The sequence below is a fragment of the Anabas testudineus genome, chromosome 13 (assembly GCF_900324465.2).
Source record: "Anabas testudineus chromosome 13, fAnaTes1.2, whole genome shotgun sequence".
Taxonomy (NCBI): Eukaryota; Metazoa; Chordata; class Actinopteri; order Anabantiformes; family Anabantidae; genus Anabas; species Anabas testudineus.
The window spans coordinates 6,312,342-6,331,454 of NC_046622.1; the positions used below are offsets into that span (position 1 = coordinate 6,312,342).

The 19,113-nt window shown below is 36.9% G+C and overlaps 3 protein-coding genes across 3 annotated transcripts; all 3 read right to left on the bottom strand.

The window, feature by feature from the left end:
- Positions 1-10,872: 10,872 nt before the first annotated feature.
- On the bottom strand, positions 10,873-11,856 carry LOC113170741 (olfactory receptor 52E8-like). Its single transcript, XM_026372974.1, has one exon. It carries the CDS (start codon positions 11,854-11,856, stop codon positions 10,873-10,875), a length of 984 nt encoding a protein of 327 aa, XP_026228759.1.
- A 1,264-nt stretch (positions 11,857-13,120) lies between these two features.
- On the bottom strand, positions 13,121-14,083 carry LOC113170748 (olfactory receptor 52E8-like). Its single transcript, XM_026372988.1, has one exon. It carries the CDS (start codon positions 14,081-14,083, stop codon positions 13,121-13,123), a length of 963 nt encoding a protein of 320 aa, XP_026228773.1.
- Positions 14,084-16,843: 2,760 nt separating this feature from the next.
- On the bottom strand, positions 16,844-17,806 carry LOC113174160 (olfactory receptor 51E2-like). The gene has a single exon (XM_026377915.1). It carries the CDS (start codon positions 17,804-17,806, stop codon positions 16,844-16,846), a length of 963 nt encoding a protein of 320 aa, XP_026233700.1.
- Between the last annotated feature and the right edge of the window lie 1,307 nt (positions 17,807-19,113).

Sequence of the window (19,113 nt, forward strand, 5' to 3'; positions counted from 1 at the left end):
TATATGACTTTTTTTTCAACCAGGTCTCAGCTTTGGATGAAGATTTAGATGCCAACAGCAATCTTACTTATTTCATACAAAAAGGAAATATCAGTGGTTTGTTCTCCGTCACCCCTGATGGCACTTTTCAGATTTTACAAAGCCTAGACAGGGAGAAGGAATCCTCATATATCATCACCATCATTGCTGTTGATTCAGGTAATTTGATTCTAAACTAAACTGCAGTATAATGTTTTGAATATATTACATGTTATTATTCTTAAGAAAATAATACCTAAATGTCATGTTGTCATTTGTAGGATCGCCACCTCTAACAGGAACTCTTACCATTCACATCATAGTGGATGATTTCAATGATAACCCTCCTGAGTTTACTGAGGAGGTCTACAATACTATAGTTCCTGAGGACAGTCCCACAGGAACTGTGTTTGCCATGATAACTGCATCTGACATTGATGAGGGTGTCAGTGGGGAAATAAGGTAAACTCATTTAAACTTGGCTGTTTATTAAATTGTTTCTTGAGTACCTATAATCAGATACATACTGTAACAGAGCAGGTGGGAATCACCCTAGGATGTAATATGCAGTTTGAGTATTTAGATTCTGTTGCTATACACTGATAAAGGTTTTTTTTAATACTTTAGGTATTTTATGGAGAATCCGAATGTACCTTTTGCTATAGAGGAAACATCTGGAGAGCTGTTTACGACTAATGCACTGGACAGGGAGACAGTAGCTATTTACAGGTTGACAGTGATTGCCAGTGATATGCATCCTGTTCAGCCTCTGTCAAGTTCAGTGCTTGTTACTGTACTTATCGGAGACGTTAATGACCACTGGCCCCAGTTTATGAACAGCCCATACGTTGCCTATGTGTCCAATGAAATGGGTCCAGGTGAGAACATTTACTTCCACTTTATCCTGGATAAATCTTCAATGGCATTGAAAGTAGTTTTATATTGTTTATTTTCTGTTTTTCCTGCAGGCTCAGTTGTTTGTGCAGTGAGAGCATCAGATGGAGATTCTGAGGTGAATGCAGAACTGCGCTATTCGCTCTATGGACCAACTTCAGATCTGTTTGTTATCGACACCTTTAGTGGCACTGTGCTAACTTCAGGTGCTCTGAGGCAAACTGAGGATATTGTTGTCAACGTGCATGTGGAAGATGCTGGAGAAAACCCCAAATTTGACATTAGCACCATCAGTATCAGGTTTCAGAATATCTCAGAGTTCCCTGAAATGAATGTGGATGTTTTAAGTTCCACCCTATCTGAGGACGAACCAGTGGGAACATTAGTCGCTGTGGTCTCTGCAGTGAGCATCAGAGCTGGACCCATCTCCTTTTATCTAGCATCTGGAAACTCTGAAGACATTTTTTATGTTAAGCAATTAAGTGGAGAGCTGATAGTGGACAACCCTTTGGATTATGAGAACAAAAAGGAGTTTACTTTGTTGATAGAAGCCAGAGACTCTGGTTCACCTCCTTTCTCGTCATTTGCAGAAATTCACCTCAACATTAGTGACGTAAATGATAATTTCCCACTGTTCACGCAGACGGAGTACAGGTGTGAGGTTTTGGAGAATTCCCCACCATCTTGGGTTTGTGATGTTCTTGCTATTGATGCCGATTCAGACAGTTATGGTACAGTACAGTACAACATAACAGAAGGAAACACTGAGAATTGTTTCACAGTTGACCCTGAAAGTGGTTTGTTGAGTACCACTGAAAGTTTAGACAGAGAACATATTTCTGAATTCAGTTTAACAGTTGAAGCTACAGACATAGACAACCCCCTTTATAAAGACAAGGCCATTGTTATCATTGTTGTTTTAGACAGAAATGACAACGCACCTCGTTTTTCACAGATTTTTTTCACAAAGGTGTCTGAGGATGCCTCCATTGGACACTCAATTATACAAGTGACCTCAAATGATGATGACATTGGGGTCAATGCAATTATTAATTACTCTATAATTGACCAAAGTGATCATATTCCATTTAATATTAACTTCACCTCTGGTTACATAACTGTTGAAAGACCTCTAGACAGGGAGATGCAAGATTTGTATATCTTGAAAGTAAATGCTAATGATTCAGCGTGGAGCATAAGCACAGACATCACCATAGTCGTTACCGACATCAATGACAATAAACCAGTGTTTTCTGATAATTTTTATACAGTTGTCCTCCCTGAAACAAAAGAGGAAGATATTTTTGTCATGCAGGTTCTTGCTGCAGATGCAGATTTAGGTCAAAACAGTGAGATCCTGTATTTTATTGAACCTTCAAATGAGGAGTTCTGGGTGAACGCTACCACTGGTGAAATATATACCAAGCGACAACTAACCTTATATAATTACCCTTTTGAAATATATCAGTTTACAGTCTTTGCTTTTGATTGTGGCAGTGATCCGCTGCACAGCAACACAGCTGTCAGTGTAAGATTAGTACCATACAACCACTATCCACCAATGATTCTCCCTCTACAGTCTCTGATTGTGATCCCATCTCACATTGCTGTGGGAACTGAGGTGGTCCAGCTTACAGCAATAGATCTGGATGCTAACAATAGCAGCGTTAATATCGAGTTTGTTTTGAATGGAGGTAATGCATCTGATTTCTTCTGGATCCATTCTGATAATGGAAAATTAATATTGCACCAGACTTTGGCAGAGAGCGTAAATTTGCGTCTTACTTTAATAGTTGTGGCAAAAGATCAGGGAACTCCCTCTTTATCATCACAGACGGAGATCACTTTTGAAATCACTGGGAGGAATCAGTTTCCTCCGTTATTTAAAGAGCCAGATGTCACCTTCTCTGTCCCCGAGGACTTGCCGATCGGATCGGTAATAGGGAAAATTCAAGCTGAAGATGCGGATTATGGTCCTAATGGTGCCATCATGTACTGCATTACCCCAGGAAATCAATACTTTCCATTTTCTGTAGGAGAAGCCTCCGGACTTCTAACACTGATGACAGAGCTTGACTTTGAAAAACAAGGTGTTTATCATCTTCAAATCAAAGCCATGGATGGTGGCTGGGCCTCTAAAACTGGTGTGTTAAATGTTACAGTGGTGGTCATGGATGTGAATGACAATCCTCCGGTCTTTTCATCCTCTGAGTATCTCACTTCACTGCCTGAAAACTCAGAAACAGGAACAAATGTCCTTAATGTGAAGGCGGCGGATGCTGATTCAGGTGCCAATGCTCAAATTTATTACTCTCTTATTGCTGGCAATGTGGATAAATTTGCAATTGACTCAAGAAATGGCACAATTACCACTTTGGACGTCTTTGATTATGAGCAAGAGCAGATCTTTGATATAACAATCAAAGCAGCAAACACCGGCAGTCATACTTTATTTAGTTTGGCACATGTTGTCATCCAAATCTCAGATGTCAATGAGTTCATGCCTACATTTAAGAAAAAGGAATTCAACTTTTCTGTATTTAAAAATGTGCCTGTAGGAACTAGGATAGGAGAAGTTACAGCTACTGACTATGATGGAGGCTCTGAAGGTCAGGTGTTTTACCTGATGTTCGGACAAAACAAATATATGGGCTTTGAAATCAAGAAAAGTTCTGGAGAAATATACACAACCGGCAGTTTAAGAAAACAAGGAAACAATAATGTAGTCTTAAAAGTTCTGGCAAAGAATGCTGGTGTTATAACTGGCAGGGATGTAGATGAGGCTTTGGTCCACATCAGTGTGATTGACATAAATGATGCACCTATGTTCACCTCTGCCCTTTATTTAGTGAATGTGACAGAAGACAGTCCAGTTGGGACATCTGTGATAACTGTGAGTGCTCTGGATCAGGATTCCATCTTGGACTGGAATCATTTCTTCTTCAGCATTGAAAATGGAAACACGCTTTTTTCTTTTGCCGTTGATCCCACCAGTGGCATTATTTCAGTAAACTCTCCACTTGATAGAGAAAAGTGTCCAGTTTATAATCTAACTGTTACAGCCACTGATAATGGCTCTCCACCAGCCACTGGGACCACTTATGTCATTGTGACTATTGGTGACGTCAATGACAATTCCCCCACACTCACATTTACTGAGGCTCAGGTGAAGGAAAATCAGCCTCAAGGAACCATAGTAGCTCGATTAAATGCATTTGATTCTGATTTACCATTGAACCAGGGGCCTTTTACTTACTGGTTGGTAAATCCTTCAACAGAAATCCCCTTTTCACTGACTCCTGATGGAGTTTTATTCACCATGAGGCCCACCGATCGAGAACAAATCTCTGCATTTCACATCTTGGTGGCTGTTAGGGATGCTGGCATTCCTCCACTGTCATCCACAACAATGTTCCACATCCGTATTGCGGATGAAAACGATAACCCTCCACAGCCTAGAAATATCTTTATCGAGGTGAAATACTTTGGCAGTTCTTTTCAAGGAGGTATGATTGGTAACGTTCATCCTGACGATCTGGATGAATCTGATACATTCAGCTGTAGCATCAAAAGTGGACCCATGAATATGTTCATGATACCTAATGGCACATGTGCGCTGTGGTCTTCCCCTTTTCAAGGTGAGGCTACATTTAACATTACTATTGAAGCCTCAGACCAGCTTCACTACCCAGTCAACAATAGCATCTATATAAACTACAAAGGATTTACAAATGCCTCCATAGACAGCTGCATATTATTCTATGTGTCATCATACTCAATGCAAGAGTTCCTGTCTAATAAGTACTTGAAGTTTGTGAAAGCTCTGGACAGTCTATTCAACCTACAGGCCTCAAAGACCCATGTATTCGGAATCAAACATATTGGCAGTGAAATTCTTCTGCTGGCTGCAGTCAAGACTTACAATGGTCAGTATCTCAGCCAAGAGGTGGCCAGTGGTATCTCTGCTGGACATAAGAAATTACTGGAGGCTCAGAGCAATGTGACAATTTCTCACATCACCAGTGACCCATGTCTCACCAGTCCTTGTCAAAATGGGGCAATGTGCAACAAAAATATTTTTATAAGCCACAATGTTGCTGTCCTGGAAAGCCTGGCGGTCATTTATGTGTCACCGCAGAAAGAGGTTTTTAATTGCACCTGTCCAGTCGGCTTCACTGGGATACTCTGCGAAGATGACATTGATGAATGTGAAGTGAACCCATGTGAGAATAAAGGCACATGTGTGAACACTGCAGGGAGTTTCTACTGTCATTGCCAGAGCGGTTTCTCTGGCTCTGTCTGCTCTACAGATGTAGACGAATGCCTGAAGGTGAAGTGCCAAAATGGAGGAACTTGTATTCCCACACAAGAAGGATATGACTGTCACTGTGTGGCTGGATTTGAAGGTAGACTTTGGTATATTAAAAATTGTATCATGATTAGAGGGCATCATTTCATTTCAAGTCCTGGTTTTACTTTACTTTTCAGGAAAGATGTGTGAGCAGATCTTCGACCACTGTAAATCAACCCCTTGCGGCCAGGGCAGCTGCATCAATTCAAAGACAGGCTTCTCTTGTCATTGTCCATTTGGTAAGAATAGTGAATAAGAAGAAGTAGAGTAGTAGAAGTTCCACATTTTAGCTTAACTTTGTATAAAGACTGGGAGAACAGCTAGATTCTGTCCAGAGATTACTATACTTACCTACCAAGCCAATTAAAGCCCATTCATTAACAAAATAGAAAAGTGACAATTTGGAATTTTACAGGCGTTCTATGAACTATTTCTTGGAAGTTGTTGGAGTCTCTGTGTTTATTTTTCTCTTTCTTTCTCTTCTATTTTTCAACATGTTGAATTGTTTATTGAAACTTTTGATCATGGTTGCTCTGAGCCACAAGTGAACAGTTTTTCTTCTTGTCAAAACGTGCTAACGCTGTGTTTCATCATTATTTAAGGAGTCAGTGGAGTCCACTGTGAGGAGCACAGTTATGGCTTTGAGGAGTTGTCCTTCATGGAGTTTCCTCCATTAGATCGCAGGACAAACTTAATCTCTCTAGAGTTCGCAACCGTGCAGAGGAATTCGCTTCTCCTTTACAACTCTGGAGGATCATCCAGCAGGGAGTTTTTTGCACTGGAGATACTGAATGGAACCATACACCTCTCTTATGACCTGGGCTCAGGTCTTGTGAGGCTTCAGACCAACAAGCAAGTGGCAGATGGGCATTTCCACAGCATTACTGCTAGGAGGATTGGCAATGTGAGTTTAATATATCATGTAAATATATTAGCAGATTCACCAGGAGGAAAAGAAGAATTTAAAAGACGATACATTTCTATTTGCATTTAACAGATGGGTTCTTTACATGTGGACAACTGCACAGATGTTGAGAGCAATGGATTTTGTTTTTCACAGAGTGATAGCAGTAGCTCAGACAGGTACCAGAGAAATTAAAATTACTATAATACTATTGTTTAAAATGTCATACCTTGTGTCAACATCTTTCTCTGTCTTTATTTCCAATCAGGACGCTAGATGTTGGCAATAGTAATATGACATTTGGAGGACTGAGGGCTATTGATTTTATTTCGCTGCATCCTACTCAGATAAAATCCCATGACTTTGTTGGATGCATTCAAAACATTCATGTTAATGGCATCCTGCTGAGACCTTCACTGGCCCTTGCTACATATAACATCCTTGATAGGTAAATATATTACATTTAAAGCATTAAGATTCCCCAGGTAAGATTTAGATCTATTTAAAATAATGTAATGTAATGTAATGTTTCATGTATCTTAATGTAAATTTCTATAAAGGTGTCGTCGAACAACAGGGGCACCATGTCTCAGTAACCCATGTAAGAATGGTGGTGTGTGTCATGACCTTTGGTCCGACTATCATTGTGAGTGCAAAGGCCCTTTTACTGGAAGCAACTGTGACATAGGTAATTAAATAAAATATACAGACATGCTCCAAGGACTTAGGGGAACACTTAAATCATATATAGTATTGCTCCTAATGAGTGGATGGTGTCTTGGGCATAATATCCCATTTATGCTCAATTGGATTTAGACCAGGGGAATAGGAGGGGCAGTCAGTGACATTAATGCATTGAGATCAAATATTGTCCTGGACCACACAATATCTGAGTAATACAATATAGAAAGCACCCAGGTCTGATAGTCGCGCTGACGATTTCATCATGGAACCTCAATCCTGCTTGGTTATTGCCCTTTTGCAGCCCAGTCTACTTTTCCTGTCATAACAGCTAACAGTCTTCTGTTATCTCCACTTTGCTCTTGAGCCTGTGCTCGGACAAAATGCAAACTATGGACGTCACATGTTGGAGTAACTGAACTACCTGTGCAGAGAGAGAGTCTTTGTCTGTAGCCACTACATGCAAAACCTTCCCCTTTTAGAGGCTGTCTTAATTTGGCCTCTCTGTTGCACCTGTTATCACTCTCATTTGCATCAAAGCAGGTGAAACTGATTCACAATCACATGTGGTTCCTAAATGGACAGACTGGTGTCTCTGAACATTAACTGACTTGGTGTTAATACTGTGATGATTAAGTGTTCCCTTCTTTTCTTTGAGCAGTGTATAGCACTGTGCAAAAGTGTTAGGCACTAGTACAAAATGCTGGTTAAATTATAATTTCAAAATTATACTAATAAAATGTAAGTTGACCAGATAAATCAAAGCAATATTCTATGTGCATTCCTTTTGTCTTCAACACTGCACAATTTCTCCTTGTGGGTTTTTCAATTTTGTCTTGTCTATAGTTCTTCATGCCTTTGGTTGTATGTTTGAAACCTTTTTCACCAGAGTGGTGGAGAACATGCATCTAACATATAAAGTGCCCAAAGCTTTTTCACAGTACTATACATATATTTAAATTGTATTTGAGTTTTGTTATAATATCCAGTTACATATTAAGTTTTTTTTTTCTTTTGAACAGAAACGTCAGAGGAGATTGTATTGCGATTCAATGGGAATGAATACATTGAATATGTCATCAAGGAAAAGGTTCAGGAGAGACTACCAGCTCAAAGACTTGTTGGACAATAAAAAAGAGGGAAACACTAGAGACCAAACAGTGATCAACATCAAGTTTAGGACCAAAGATGATGGGGTTTTAGTGTTTGTTCTCACACAGATGGGATATTTCATGCTTAAGGTAGGTATGAAATACTTTTTATATTTCTTAATCTTGTATATTTGAGTGTAAAATGCTTTTTTTGTTTGTTTAATTTAGGTAAAAGACAGAAAGCTAGTCCATGTATTTGAAGATACACAGTCAGGACATGTGTCGGAGTTCACCGCAAACTCTCCAGTGACTGATGGACTCTGGCATGTCCTTACCACGTTCAGCAATGGACATAACACGTTGCTGTTTCTAGATGGCGATCCAGTCTTGAACATCACTCATCAAAGAATGGATTTCACTCCTGTCACTGTGGAAAAAATTATTCTTGGTGCAGCTATTACAAGTAATTCAAAACTCCAACATGCAGGTGAGACTCACATTGAATTATTTATTTTAATTTATCTAGACATAACAATTATGATAGCAATTCATCCATTTTTTGTGTTCATATAAATCTCCTTTTACTTTACGAGCACAAAAACACATTGTTTATTTAAATAATTCTTTACATAAAATCTGGATATGTAGAGTTCCTTGATGTGATCTGGTGGCGTGCTTTTTACCAACCTCACCATCAATAATGAAACTACCTGCATTCTTCTTATGACAGGTTTCACTGGATGTGTGCAATATTTCAATGTGACCAGCGACACGTTGCACGTCAGTGAACACAGTGGGATGGTCAATGTCAGGCCAAGCTCTAGTCTTGTCCAGTCCAGCTGCACTTCTCCAGGTGTCTGCCTCCCTTTGCCCTGCTCTGAGGAAGGCACTGTCTGGGAGAGATGTCTCTCTACACACTGTCAAACCCAGTGGAGGTGTGGACCTGCTGTGCAAAACCATTCTTGCATCTGTTTACATAATGTTTCTAATCACATCTGTGATACCTGCATCTCTACAGCTGGCAGCCCTGATTGGTGCTATAAGGTTCAGGACAAGTGGCCTAACTGGCTCATAGCTGTGTTTCTTCCTATAATCTTCATCCTGCTGAATATAGGAATGTTTGTTGTCCTTTACAAAGTGAGGCAGCAAAATACACAGTGTAAGAGTGATAACTTACCTCAGAAAACACTGCAAGGGGCAGACAACATCGCTTTTTATCTTGATAAGAACAGAACATCTGCAGAAAAAGATAAAGCTGGCCCAATGACTGCTGATCAGCAGAGGTCAAGTGTGAGTGAGTTTTACTGTGACATGAATCTGTCAAGTGTTCAGCTTGTGCCAAACAGTGAGCTGGAGTATTATGAAATCGGGAGCATCTCGAGTGCATTTCATTCAGAGAGTCCTTCACTCAAGCTCAGCTGGCACAAGCATTATTACAGCGCAAAATGTGAGAATAATGATACGAAGCAGTGGGGAGAGATGTTGTTAGCAGGATTTAAGGAGAAACACTCAAGTGGAGTGAGGCTTCAAAATGCAACCTCTCTAAACAAGCAGTTGTTTACTAAGATTGATGCAGAGCAATCCCAGCATGCACCTTCTTTTTACATGAAGACATTCCTCCAACCAGAGCTCCTGGAACATGTACAATGCCTCACTTCGGAAGAAATTTGTAAACTAAACACTCCTCTGGAGCAAACAATTCCACAGCGAGCATCTTTAAGATCTGAGTCAGCCAGGTCTACCACATTGATCCACGTCTCATCTGACAGTGACACAGAGAGCACATTCACCTGCTCGGAGTTTTCAATGACGGGCACCAGAAAATATACACATGCCCAGTCAGCGCTTTCTTCAAGCTTCACACAACATGACAATTTACCTGTAAACAAACACAACTGTCACTCTGCTGCAAGCCAGTCTAAAGCTGAGAGTACTTCTTCCAGTGTATTTGTAGAATGGGAACGATTTTTAAATATGCACCTCCCTTATAGCAGCTATGCTCCAGTGTTCGAGGACATCGCATGTCTACCTGTTCTACCCAGCTATGATATTCAAAGTGACATTGAAGAAATTATTTGATGGTTGTTATGTAGTACTCAATGGGTCGCTTCAGGTGGAAAAATACAAAATATTTAAAGATTTGCACTTTATGGCAAATATTTGTATATCAGTCATAATAACAGAATGTGATTACTTAGTAAAAATCTATCTAAATATTGTATTAATACTTTTTTGTGTCTTAAGAACCATTAAACATTATGTGTGTTTATTGACATGTCAACAGCTTTTGTATATGTCTGTTTCCTCTCAGTTTATAACCTGGACGTTACAAAGGCAGCACTATAATACAGAAGCATCTAGTCAAAAGATTTACAACCTCTCTAAAAAGTTTGTTTTCTCCTTAAATTGGGGTCTCAATTTTGAGATACAAGCCTGCAATTTAATTAAAAAAAAAAAAAAAATATATATATATATATATATATATATATATATATATATATATATATATATATATATATATGTATATATATATATAAAATCAACAATTAACCAAAAAGTGCTTTGCACTTCCAAAAGGTTTTGAATGAACTAAAATGGCAATGGAGGCAGTTACTGTCAGGCTGTGAGCTTTTTATTTTGCAAGGATACAGACCATCACAAATGTTTGTATAAAATCACAGAATAATGTGACTATTACATTTACAGCATAATTTCAATGTACAAAGATTAATCAACAAACAATTATGAAATGAAAATGAACAAAAAATCTGAAATAGCATTTTGAATTTACAAATAGTTAAGCTCCTATCTATTTGTATGCATTGGTTAATAAAGATATCATGTTTTAATCGTTAACTTTTTTATAGCTAGTTTCAAAAAAATATTGCAATTCCAAGATAAACTACAAAGATTTCATGAAATCAAATATGCTGTTACTTACTACTGTGTTTATAGTCAATTTTAAACGCAACATGAACTTTACTATTTTTAAATCTATGAATTAAAACATCTTTAATGTCCTGTGTTTTGAAACAATATATCACTGGATTAATTGCACAAGGTATAAGGCTGTACATCATTGTAATAATAACACGGACGTCAGTGCTAAAACTGAATCCCAAGTTGGAAGCAAGGTAAACAAAACATCTTGGCACATAATAAAGACAAGTAACAAAGATCTGAGGAGCACAGGTGGACAGGACTTTGTGGCGTCTGGCTGCATAAGACATTTTTAAAGCAGCTATGATAATAGAGATATAGGAACAAATGATGATTGTTAAAGGACCCAAAAGACTGAACATTGAATTTACCATCGCAACAAATCTAACATATGCAACATTTTCACCACATCCCAGCTGAGTTATAGATAAATGATCACAGTAGCACTGTGTGATGATATTTAGGTTGCAGTAAGGCAAGGATAAGGCATGGAGCACAAGCCCCAACATGCGTATGAGGGTCACAACGCAGCACAGGCCACATGCAGCACAAATGGTTTTGTTTGTAATCAAAACAGGATATCGAAAAGGAAGCCATATGGCAATAAAACGGTCAAAAGCCATAATCATCAAGAGTGAAGATGTAAAAGCTCCCAACGAATGGACAAAATACATTTGCGTAAAACAGGCTCCAAACGAAGATTTCATGTCATTCCACCAGTATCTGCCAAGGAGTTTTGGAATAGTCACAAAGCCAAAAGTGATGTCTGTCATTGCAAGATAAAAAATGATCAAGTACGTTGGTTTGTGGAGAGTCCGCTCATATATAATAACAACTAAAATAAAAACATTTCCAACCACAATAGCTAAGAAAACGAGGAGGAGAAGAACAGACACACTTCCAAAATACTCAGGAGGAAGACCAGGGAATCCAGTGATAATGAAGTCTTTTATAGTTGTAATATTAGTGTATCTCATAATTATCTGTACACAGACACAGCATTTAACAAAAAGCCTGAGAACTGAAATTCAGAAAGAGACTGAATAAATAACAAGTCACTATCAATACTGATGTAGTAATATCAAAGAATTTATACAAACTTGTGGTCAATTGAATGATATTCCACAAACTATCAGAATGATCACTTTTTCTTGCACATTACAAAACATCTTCTACACTCAAGCACTTAAAGACTATTGTCTGGTTTCATTAACAAGCTTGATAATTTATATTGTCACTACTTTCTCAGCTCTAATGATGTGTGTAGACACTAACGCTCAGAGACGCCGACTCCCATGTGCACTCAAGTTTGTTAGCTGGCTGACTGCATACATTATGAAAAAAACTAGTCAACTGTCTCTGGTCTATGTTGTGTTTAACTTCAAATTGTTTTCTGTGAAAGGTTTGGAAAACAACTTTGATTTTTCTATTAGAAACCTGTTGTTCATGGCTTTAAATGTTGTCTGAAATGTGATATTGTGTTGGAAATGCAAGACAACTGCATCAATGTGCATCATTTATTAAAGCATCAAAATATTTTTAAAAAGACCCATTTATACATTTTTTTTTGCTACAGTTGATTTTTAATGGTTTCTGGATACATAGATTACAAGCTGTGTTTGGCTGTGCCGTCATGCAACTTATTAAATTGTACCAGTGATGATTGGTGTCCACATTAAACTGTTCAAATGTTTTAAAACATGAGCTAAACAAAAGTAGAAAAAAATCTCACAAAAACAATATCTTGTGTCTCTATGTGGGAACAAGGGTTCCTGAGATGTTCTGAACCCCTCACAAACAGTCAGAGGTAGGACAGTAATTAGTGATATAACTATATAAAGATTTTGTACTTGGCTGGTGATGATGAATATATGTTGTCAGAAGTAACAGTTAATTTCTTGAACTTATTATTCTCACCCAGAAACTAAAAGTAAGTGATCTTCAACATATTTATGGTTAATTAAGGACAGATCACTTATTATATTTATTGTTGATTGTTATATATTGTAGAACATAGATACACAGTTACCATAAAAAACAATCCATGTATGAAAAATCTACAAAATATATAGAAAAAAGCACATTTAAAACCGTCATAAATTATAATTGGGATTGTAACCAGTGCCTTTAACTACAGTTACAAGTTACTCTAAAACTATCAGAACTAACACATTTGAAAAAACAAATGAAAACAACACAGCAATTGAATTATTCATTAATTGCAGATTGCTGTGTTGCATTTTATGCGGTCTTTATGCTGATATTAATTTTCCTGCTAAACAGTTTCTTTTCCAGTTTTTCTTTGAGATCGCTGGTTTTAAAACAGTATATTATTGGGTTGACAGCAGCAGGTAAAACACTGTACAGCATAATAACAACAATGCGAACTTGAACACTGAAAGTGAATCCTACAATATTTGCCAGGTACATGAAACATCTCGGCATGTAATAAAGAAACGTGATGAGAAGCTGTGGTGTGCAGGTCGACAGAGTCCTGATGCGACTCTGAGAGCTGGATACACGTATGACAACAATAATGATGGCAAAATAAGAGAAGATAATAAAACCCAGAGGCAACCACAAACTAAACATGGCAAGACCAAATGCAACCACTTGAACTTCTCGCACATTTGCACATCCAAGCGAAGTTATTGCTATATGGTCACAATAGCATTGGACAATGATGTTTGAACCACAGAAAGGTAATCTTAGAGCATCTAGGACTTCACCCACCATCCATGACATTGGCATAATCCATGAAATTCCACATAGACCTAAAACTCTGGTGTTTGTTAAATAAGAAGTGTAATACAGTGGAGCACAAACTGCAATAAAACGATCAAGAGCCATAACCATCAGGATGAAAGAATTAACTGCTCCTAAAGAATGAACAAAATACATTTGTACAAAACAACCGTAAAATGAAATCATGCTGTCATTGAACCAATATTTTGATATGATCTTTGGCAGAATAACTGTTCCAAATGCTAAGTCGGTTAATGCCAGGTGGCAAAAGATTAAATATGTGGGTTTGTGAAGAGAGATTTCACATTTAACAACTACTAAAATGAAAATATTTCCCACAGCTATAACCAGGTAGAGAACAAAAAGCAGAGCTGACACAGGGGCATAATACTCAGGAGAAAGTCCAGGAAATCCAACGATGAAGAAATCTTTAATCCTTGTCACGTTAGTGTACAACATGTTCACTTAGATTGATAATAACAACCTAATGAAAACACAGAGATTGAAGAAATTATAAGATAATAACAGGTGTATATTGAAAATACACCTTACTATATACTATATATATAATATTTGTAAACAAAAGCAAACAAAGCATGAGCCATTACAGAATAAAATCATGTTTTCTGTTCTAAATTGTTCATCTTACCATGTAAAACTCACAGTAGAAATGCTTCCATGAGAGTGCTGCAATAGTTCACTGTAGAGTCACCACTGTGAACTGTGAGCATGCTATTTGATATTATATAATATATAAGCAATGAGATCCCAAAGGGTTCCAGATGACGTGTTCAGTTAAACAGTATTCAGTTCTTTTTCTGCTAAGCTGCAACAAATATGCAGTAATATGATAGAGAAGGTTGCATAATATAAAAACATAGGTTTATTAGTCGCAACATAATAAGCGGTATACAATAAATCTGCTAAAACCTAGGAGCTTAGTTTGCCTTTCCAGCCATACATTACTAACTACTTTATTCTATTCTTTATTCTTTTCCTATTTCCTTTCTTCCTTTCTATGTGGCTGGTGCTAAGTATGCATGTTTGCCTGGTCTAAATCATTTGTTTTATTAAAATCTCTTCAGTGCATCTGCCTGTCTGCTGTCTTGTTGTTTAGGTCCTGCCTGTTTCTTCTGCCTGTTTGTGACAAATATAGGTAATAACTCATTATTTATGTTAATCAGCCCAACTTCCAAAAAATAAATTAAATTATAATAATTAAAATAATTTACTCCTGGGTTGCAATATGAAACAAGCTAACATGGACATATGACCATTTTTTCTGTCTTGAGCCACTAAGTGACAGTAAAGAGGAAAAACTTCCTTTAATAATAAAGAAAAAAAACACTAGTACATCCAGGGAGAAATTAGCGTATGTACGATAACAACTTTGATATGTTTCATTTAAGTCTGCTGAACACTGAAGACATTTATGTTTAAGACAAATTTTAACCATTATCCTAACCCTGACTTTGATTCTGGCCCAAATAGTTTCATAAATTATAAACCAGGGCCTTAACTGTTAACCATTGCTTATTGTTGTTGTTTTTTGTTGCCTGCTGTTCTCCTCTTTCCACTCACCCTAACCGGTCAAGGCAGATGGTCGCCCACCTGAGCCTGGTTCTGCTGGAGGTTTCTTCCTCTTAAGGGAGTTTTTCCCCTCCACTGTCTCATAGAGCTTGCTTAAGTGGGATTGTTGTGTTTTCTATATAATTCTGTATGCAGTTATATTTTCTAAAGTCTCAAACCTTAACCACTGTCCTCTGTTGTCATATACACTGGCACTATATAATTAAAACAGAATTAAATTAAATTGAAAACCCAGTGGGCTGCAGTTGGTGTGTTCTGTAAAAAAGTATTTTTTAATTTATTTTTTTCCCAATTACCAGTATATTTTACAAATTTTTAATATTTTTCACCTTTAAGAATTTGTCAAACAGATCTGGATCAAACCTTTATGTTCTCAAAAGCATCAAATCCTACACTGTTTAAAATACTTGTACTTGCCCGATGGTTACATCTATTTTCAAAAAATGTGCATGGGTTTGTGAATAAACACACAAAGTGAACATCAGTATCAATTTACATCACATTCTAATGCATTTTCTGCAAAAAAAAAAAAGTCTAAAAATAAGTCTCCATCGAAAGAAACAAGATGTATTCAGATCAGCATCACTGTATTGCATGACAGAAATTATTTTTACTGCCGAAATAAACAGTATGACAAAAGACAACATATATCTTGATGGCACATATCAAGATATCACTATTCAAAAACCCAGCTAGCATATCTGACAAATCTCTTGTTATTTCTAACTTGCAACAAACTCTAGCCATGTGTCGTAATTGAATTGAATTGAATAAAAGTTGTCATTTGTCATGCTTTATTGATGCCCACAGAACAGACTAAACATGCTGTACTGTATGCTGTAAGTACTTATGGTTCAGTTGTAAACATGTTCCTTTTTTATAATGTAATATATTTACTTTACTGTTGAAACTGTACTAGACCTATACAACCACCGTTTACTCACATGAACCACCAATGTGTCATACTGTGATTGCTTTTGTTTATTTATCATTGTTTAATTTAACATTTAACCAGAAAGATACATTACAGCTGAAGTTACAGCAGTAAACAGTGAGGGAAACTCTAAACTTAAAAAACTACTGATTCTATCAGTGACACTCAATATTCAGCCTAGTCAGTTTAGTTTGAAGATATTTAGAAAGAGGAATTTAATAATTGATACATCAGTTGTTCGCTTTGTGGAGGTGATACTAAGATAAGCATTGGAGAATCATTCACATAAACATTAAATAAGTGAAAACATAGTTTTTACTTAATTACAAACGAGTATCTAAATTAAAAGCAATTATGTATGTTGTGAAATATTACTGAGTTGTGTTCGTAACACATACAGAACACACAATAATTCTCTGTCTATTTTCCCAATGCACAAACATATGGAGACAAAATGTTTGTCTGATCAGTGTCTGCAGTATTGTTAATTCACATCAATGGATGATTTTTCTTTTTACAAAGAATGTGTAGATACTCAAACACTACACAGCATAACAAAAGGAGACTAAATGGAAATGAATGGTTGGGGAAAAGCAACAGATTTGTGACAATTTTAAGGCGCAGGTCTTTCATATCACAGACTTGTGTAGGATGGATACATCCCTGGTTGCATTCTGACTCACCTGTGAGCTTTGCTATGAAAGTTTGATCACTATTCCAATTTTAGTTTTCTTCAGCCTCCTGATCAACATCTGCTTGATGTCTTTAGTCTTAAAACAATATATGATTGGATTAACAGCAGCAGGAAAAAGACTATACAACAGAATCAATAAAATGCGAACATCTAGACTGAAAGAAAATCCAACAGTGTTAGCCACATAAACAAAACACCTTGGTAGATAAAAAAGACAGGTGATGAATATCTGTGGGGTACAAGTTGATAAGGTTCTTTTGCGGCCTGCAGCATTAGACATTTTCATAATAATGACAATAATGGAAGTGTACGAAAACAATATAAATGCAAGAGGAACCAGAAGACAAAACATAGCTACACACAAAGAAGTGACTTCAACTATTTTAACATTCTCACCACATGCCTGTCTTGTAAGAGAAATGTGGTCGCAGTAGCACTGGGCAATGGTATTTGATTTACAGAAACTTAAAGTGAGTACATAGAGTACAACAGCTACCATCAAAGGCAGAGGTATGAACCAAGCAAAACCACAGAGCACAGATATAATATTGTTTGTGATAAGAACTGGATAACGGAGTGGAATACATATTGCAATAAATCTATCCAGAGCCATTACCAACAAGATAAAAGAAGTTACTGATCCCAAATAGTGAACAAAGAACATCTGGGCAAAGCATCCATAAAATGAAATAATGCTATCATCAAACCAATATTTTGATATGATCTTTGGGAGCGTCACAGTGCCGAATGTTAAGTCATTAAGCGCAAGGTGACAAAAGACTAGATATGTCGGTTTTTGCAGTGACCTCTCATGGGCAACAAATGCTAAAATGAAAATATTTCCCATTGCAATAGTCAAGTAAATTAGAAAAAGCAGCGCAGACACTGGTCCATAATACTGTGGTAAAAGTCCAGGGAAACCAATGATCATAAAACTTGCCATATTTGAATTATTGGTGATCATAGTTTTGGTTTACAAGAAGAATTTGTCTGGAAATAAACACATGAAACAAAAAAAAAGACCTAAAAAGCAGAATAATAATTACTCACTATGTACCAGGATGGCATAACATTTAGACATAAGCAAAACCCAGATACTTGGAATAAAGCTCTCTGATGCTGCCGGTCTATCAGCTTTTTACCAAGTCTCAACTCACATACTCTCAAAGGATTATAATGTGAATCACAGAGTCATTTGTTTCATTCCCTTTCCCTTTTTCCAGTAATGAGCTCAACTCAAGCAATACAGAATCCAGTACAGACACTGGTTTTTATTTTTTAAAGCATAAGTCAAAGTCAAATTAGTAAAACTGTATGAAAGGAACATGAAAAATAAAATCAACAACATATAAATATTGTGATAGGATAGGTCTACACTGTTAAAAAAATAACTTTGGTGGGATTCCCCCATCTCCTGCCTACATGTTAAAGTGGCCTTGGACAAGATACTGAACCCTAATTACTATTTGAAATGATGGTTAACTTGAAAAGTATGTGTTCATTATAGTTTGTAATTAGTATATGTGACTTAAAGGTTGCTTCAAAATGTTTGATAAACCAATTGTAGCAACGTTTTATTTATAAGCAGCCAAATCTATTTATTCTGCCAATAAAAACATGTTTATGCAAACAGTTGCATTGATTTACTTTGTTGAGCCAAAACATAACTTTTTAGAGTGATGTTCTTTTGTATATTTACATTTGTACATTTGTAAAATCCCTCTCATTTGCGATTTACTTTCTTACTTTTAGTTACACATTTATATGTGATGCTCTGTGAGCAACAGAAGCAATGGGAAATTTTGATCTCTTTTCTTATTATGTCTTTCCTGCCAACAGCCATCACCCTGTAGAATGACTATATTCAGCCAGTGGAGAGCTCTGCTCCAAATTAGCCGAACCAGCTAGTGACATATGTATTAATTCCTTATGTTGTATTATACATATTTCCCCATTCTTTGGTATGCACAGTCATCGCAACATACAACTGCACAGAATACTTAATTGCTGCCTGTTTTGCTCTGTAGATTTAACTGTGTGTAATTTGTTTTCTGTCTAGTTCTGTTAGATGTGTTAAGATACATATTTTTTTCCTGCGTTATTTCCATTATCAATGTGAGTATGCATGTTTCTTTGTGTATTGGCTAATGCGACCCCTGATTTTCCCTATCTGTCTATTAAGACCTCCTGGAATATGTTCATTCAGTAAGTACCAGAGAAACTAGCCATAGCTCATGGATATTTTACACTTTTAACACAAAAAAATATTTT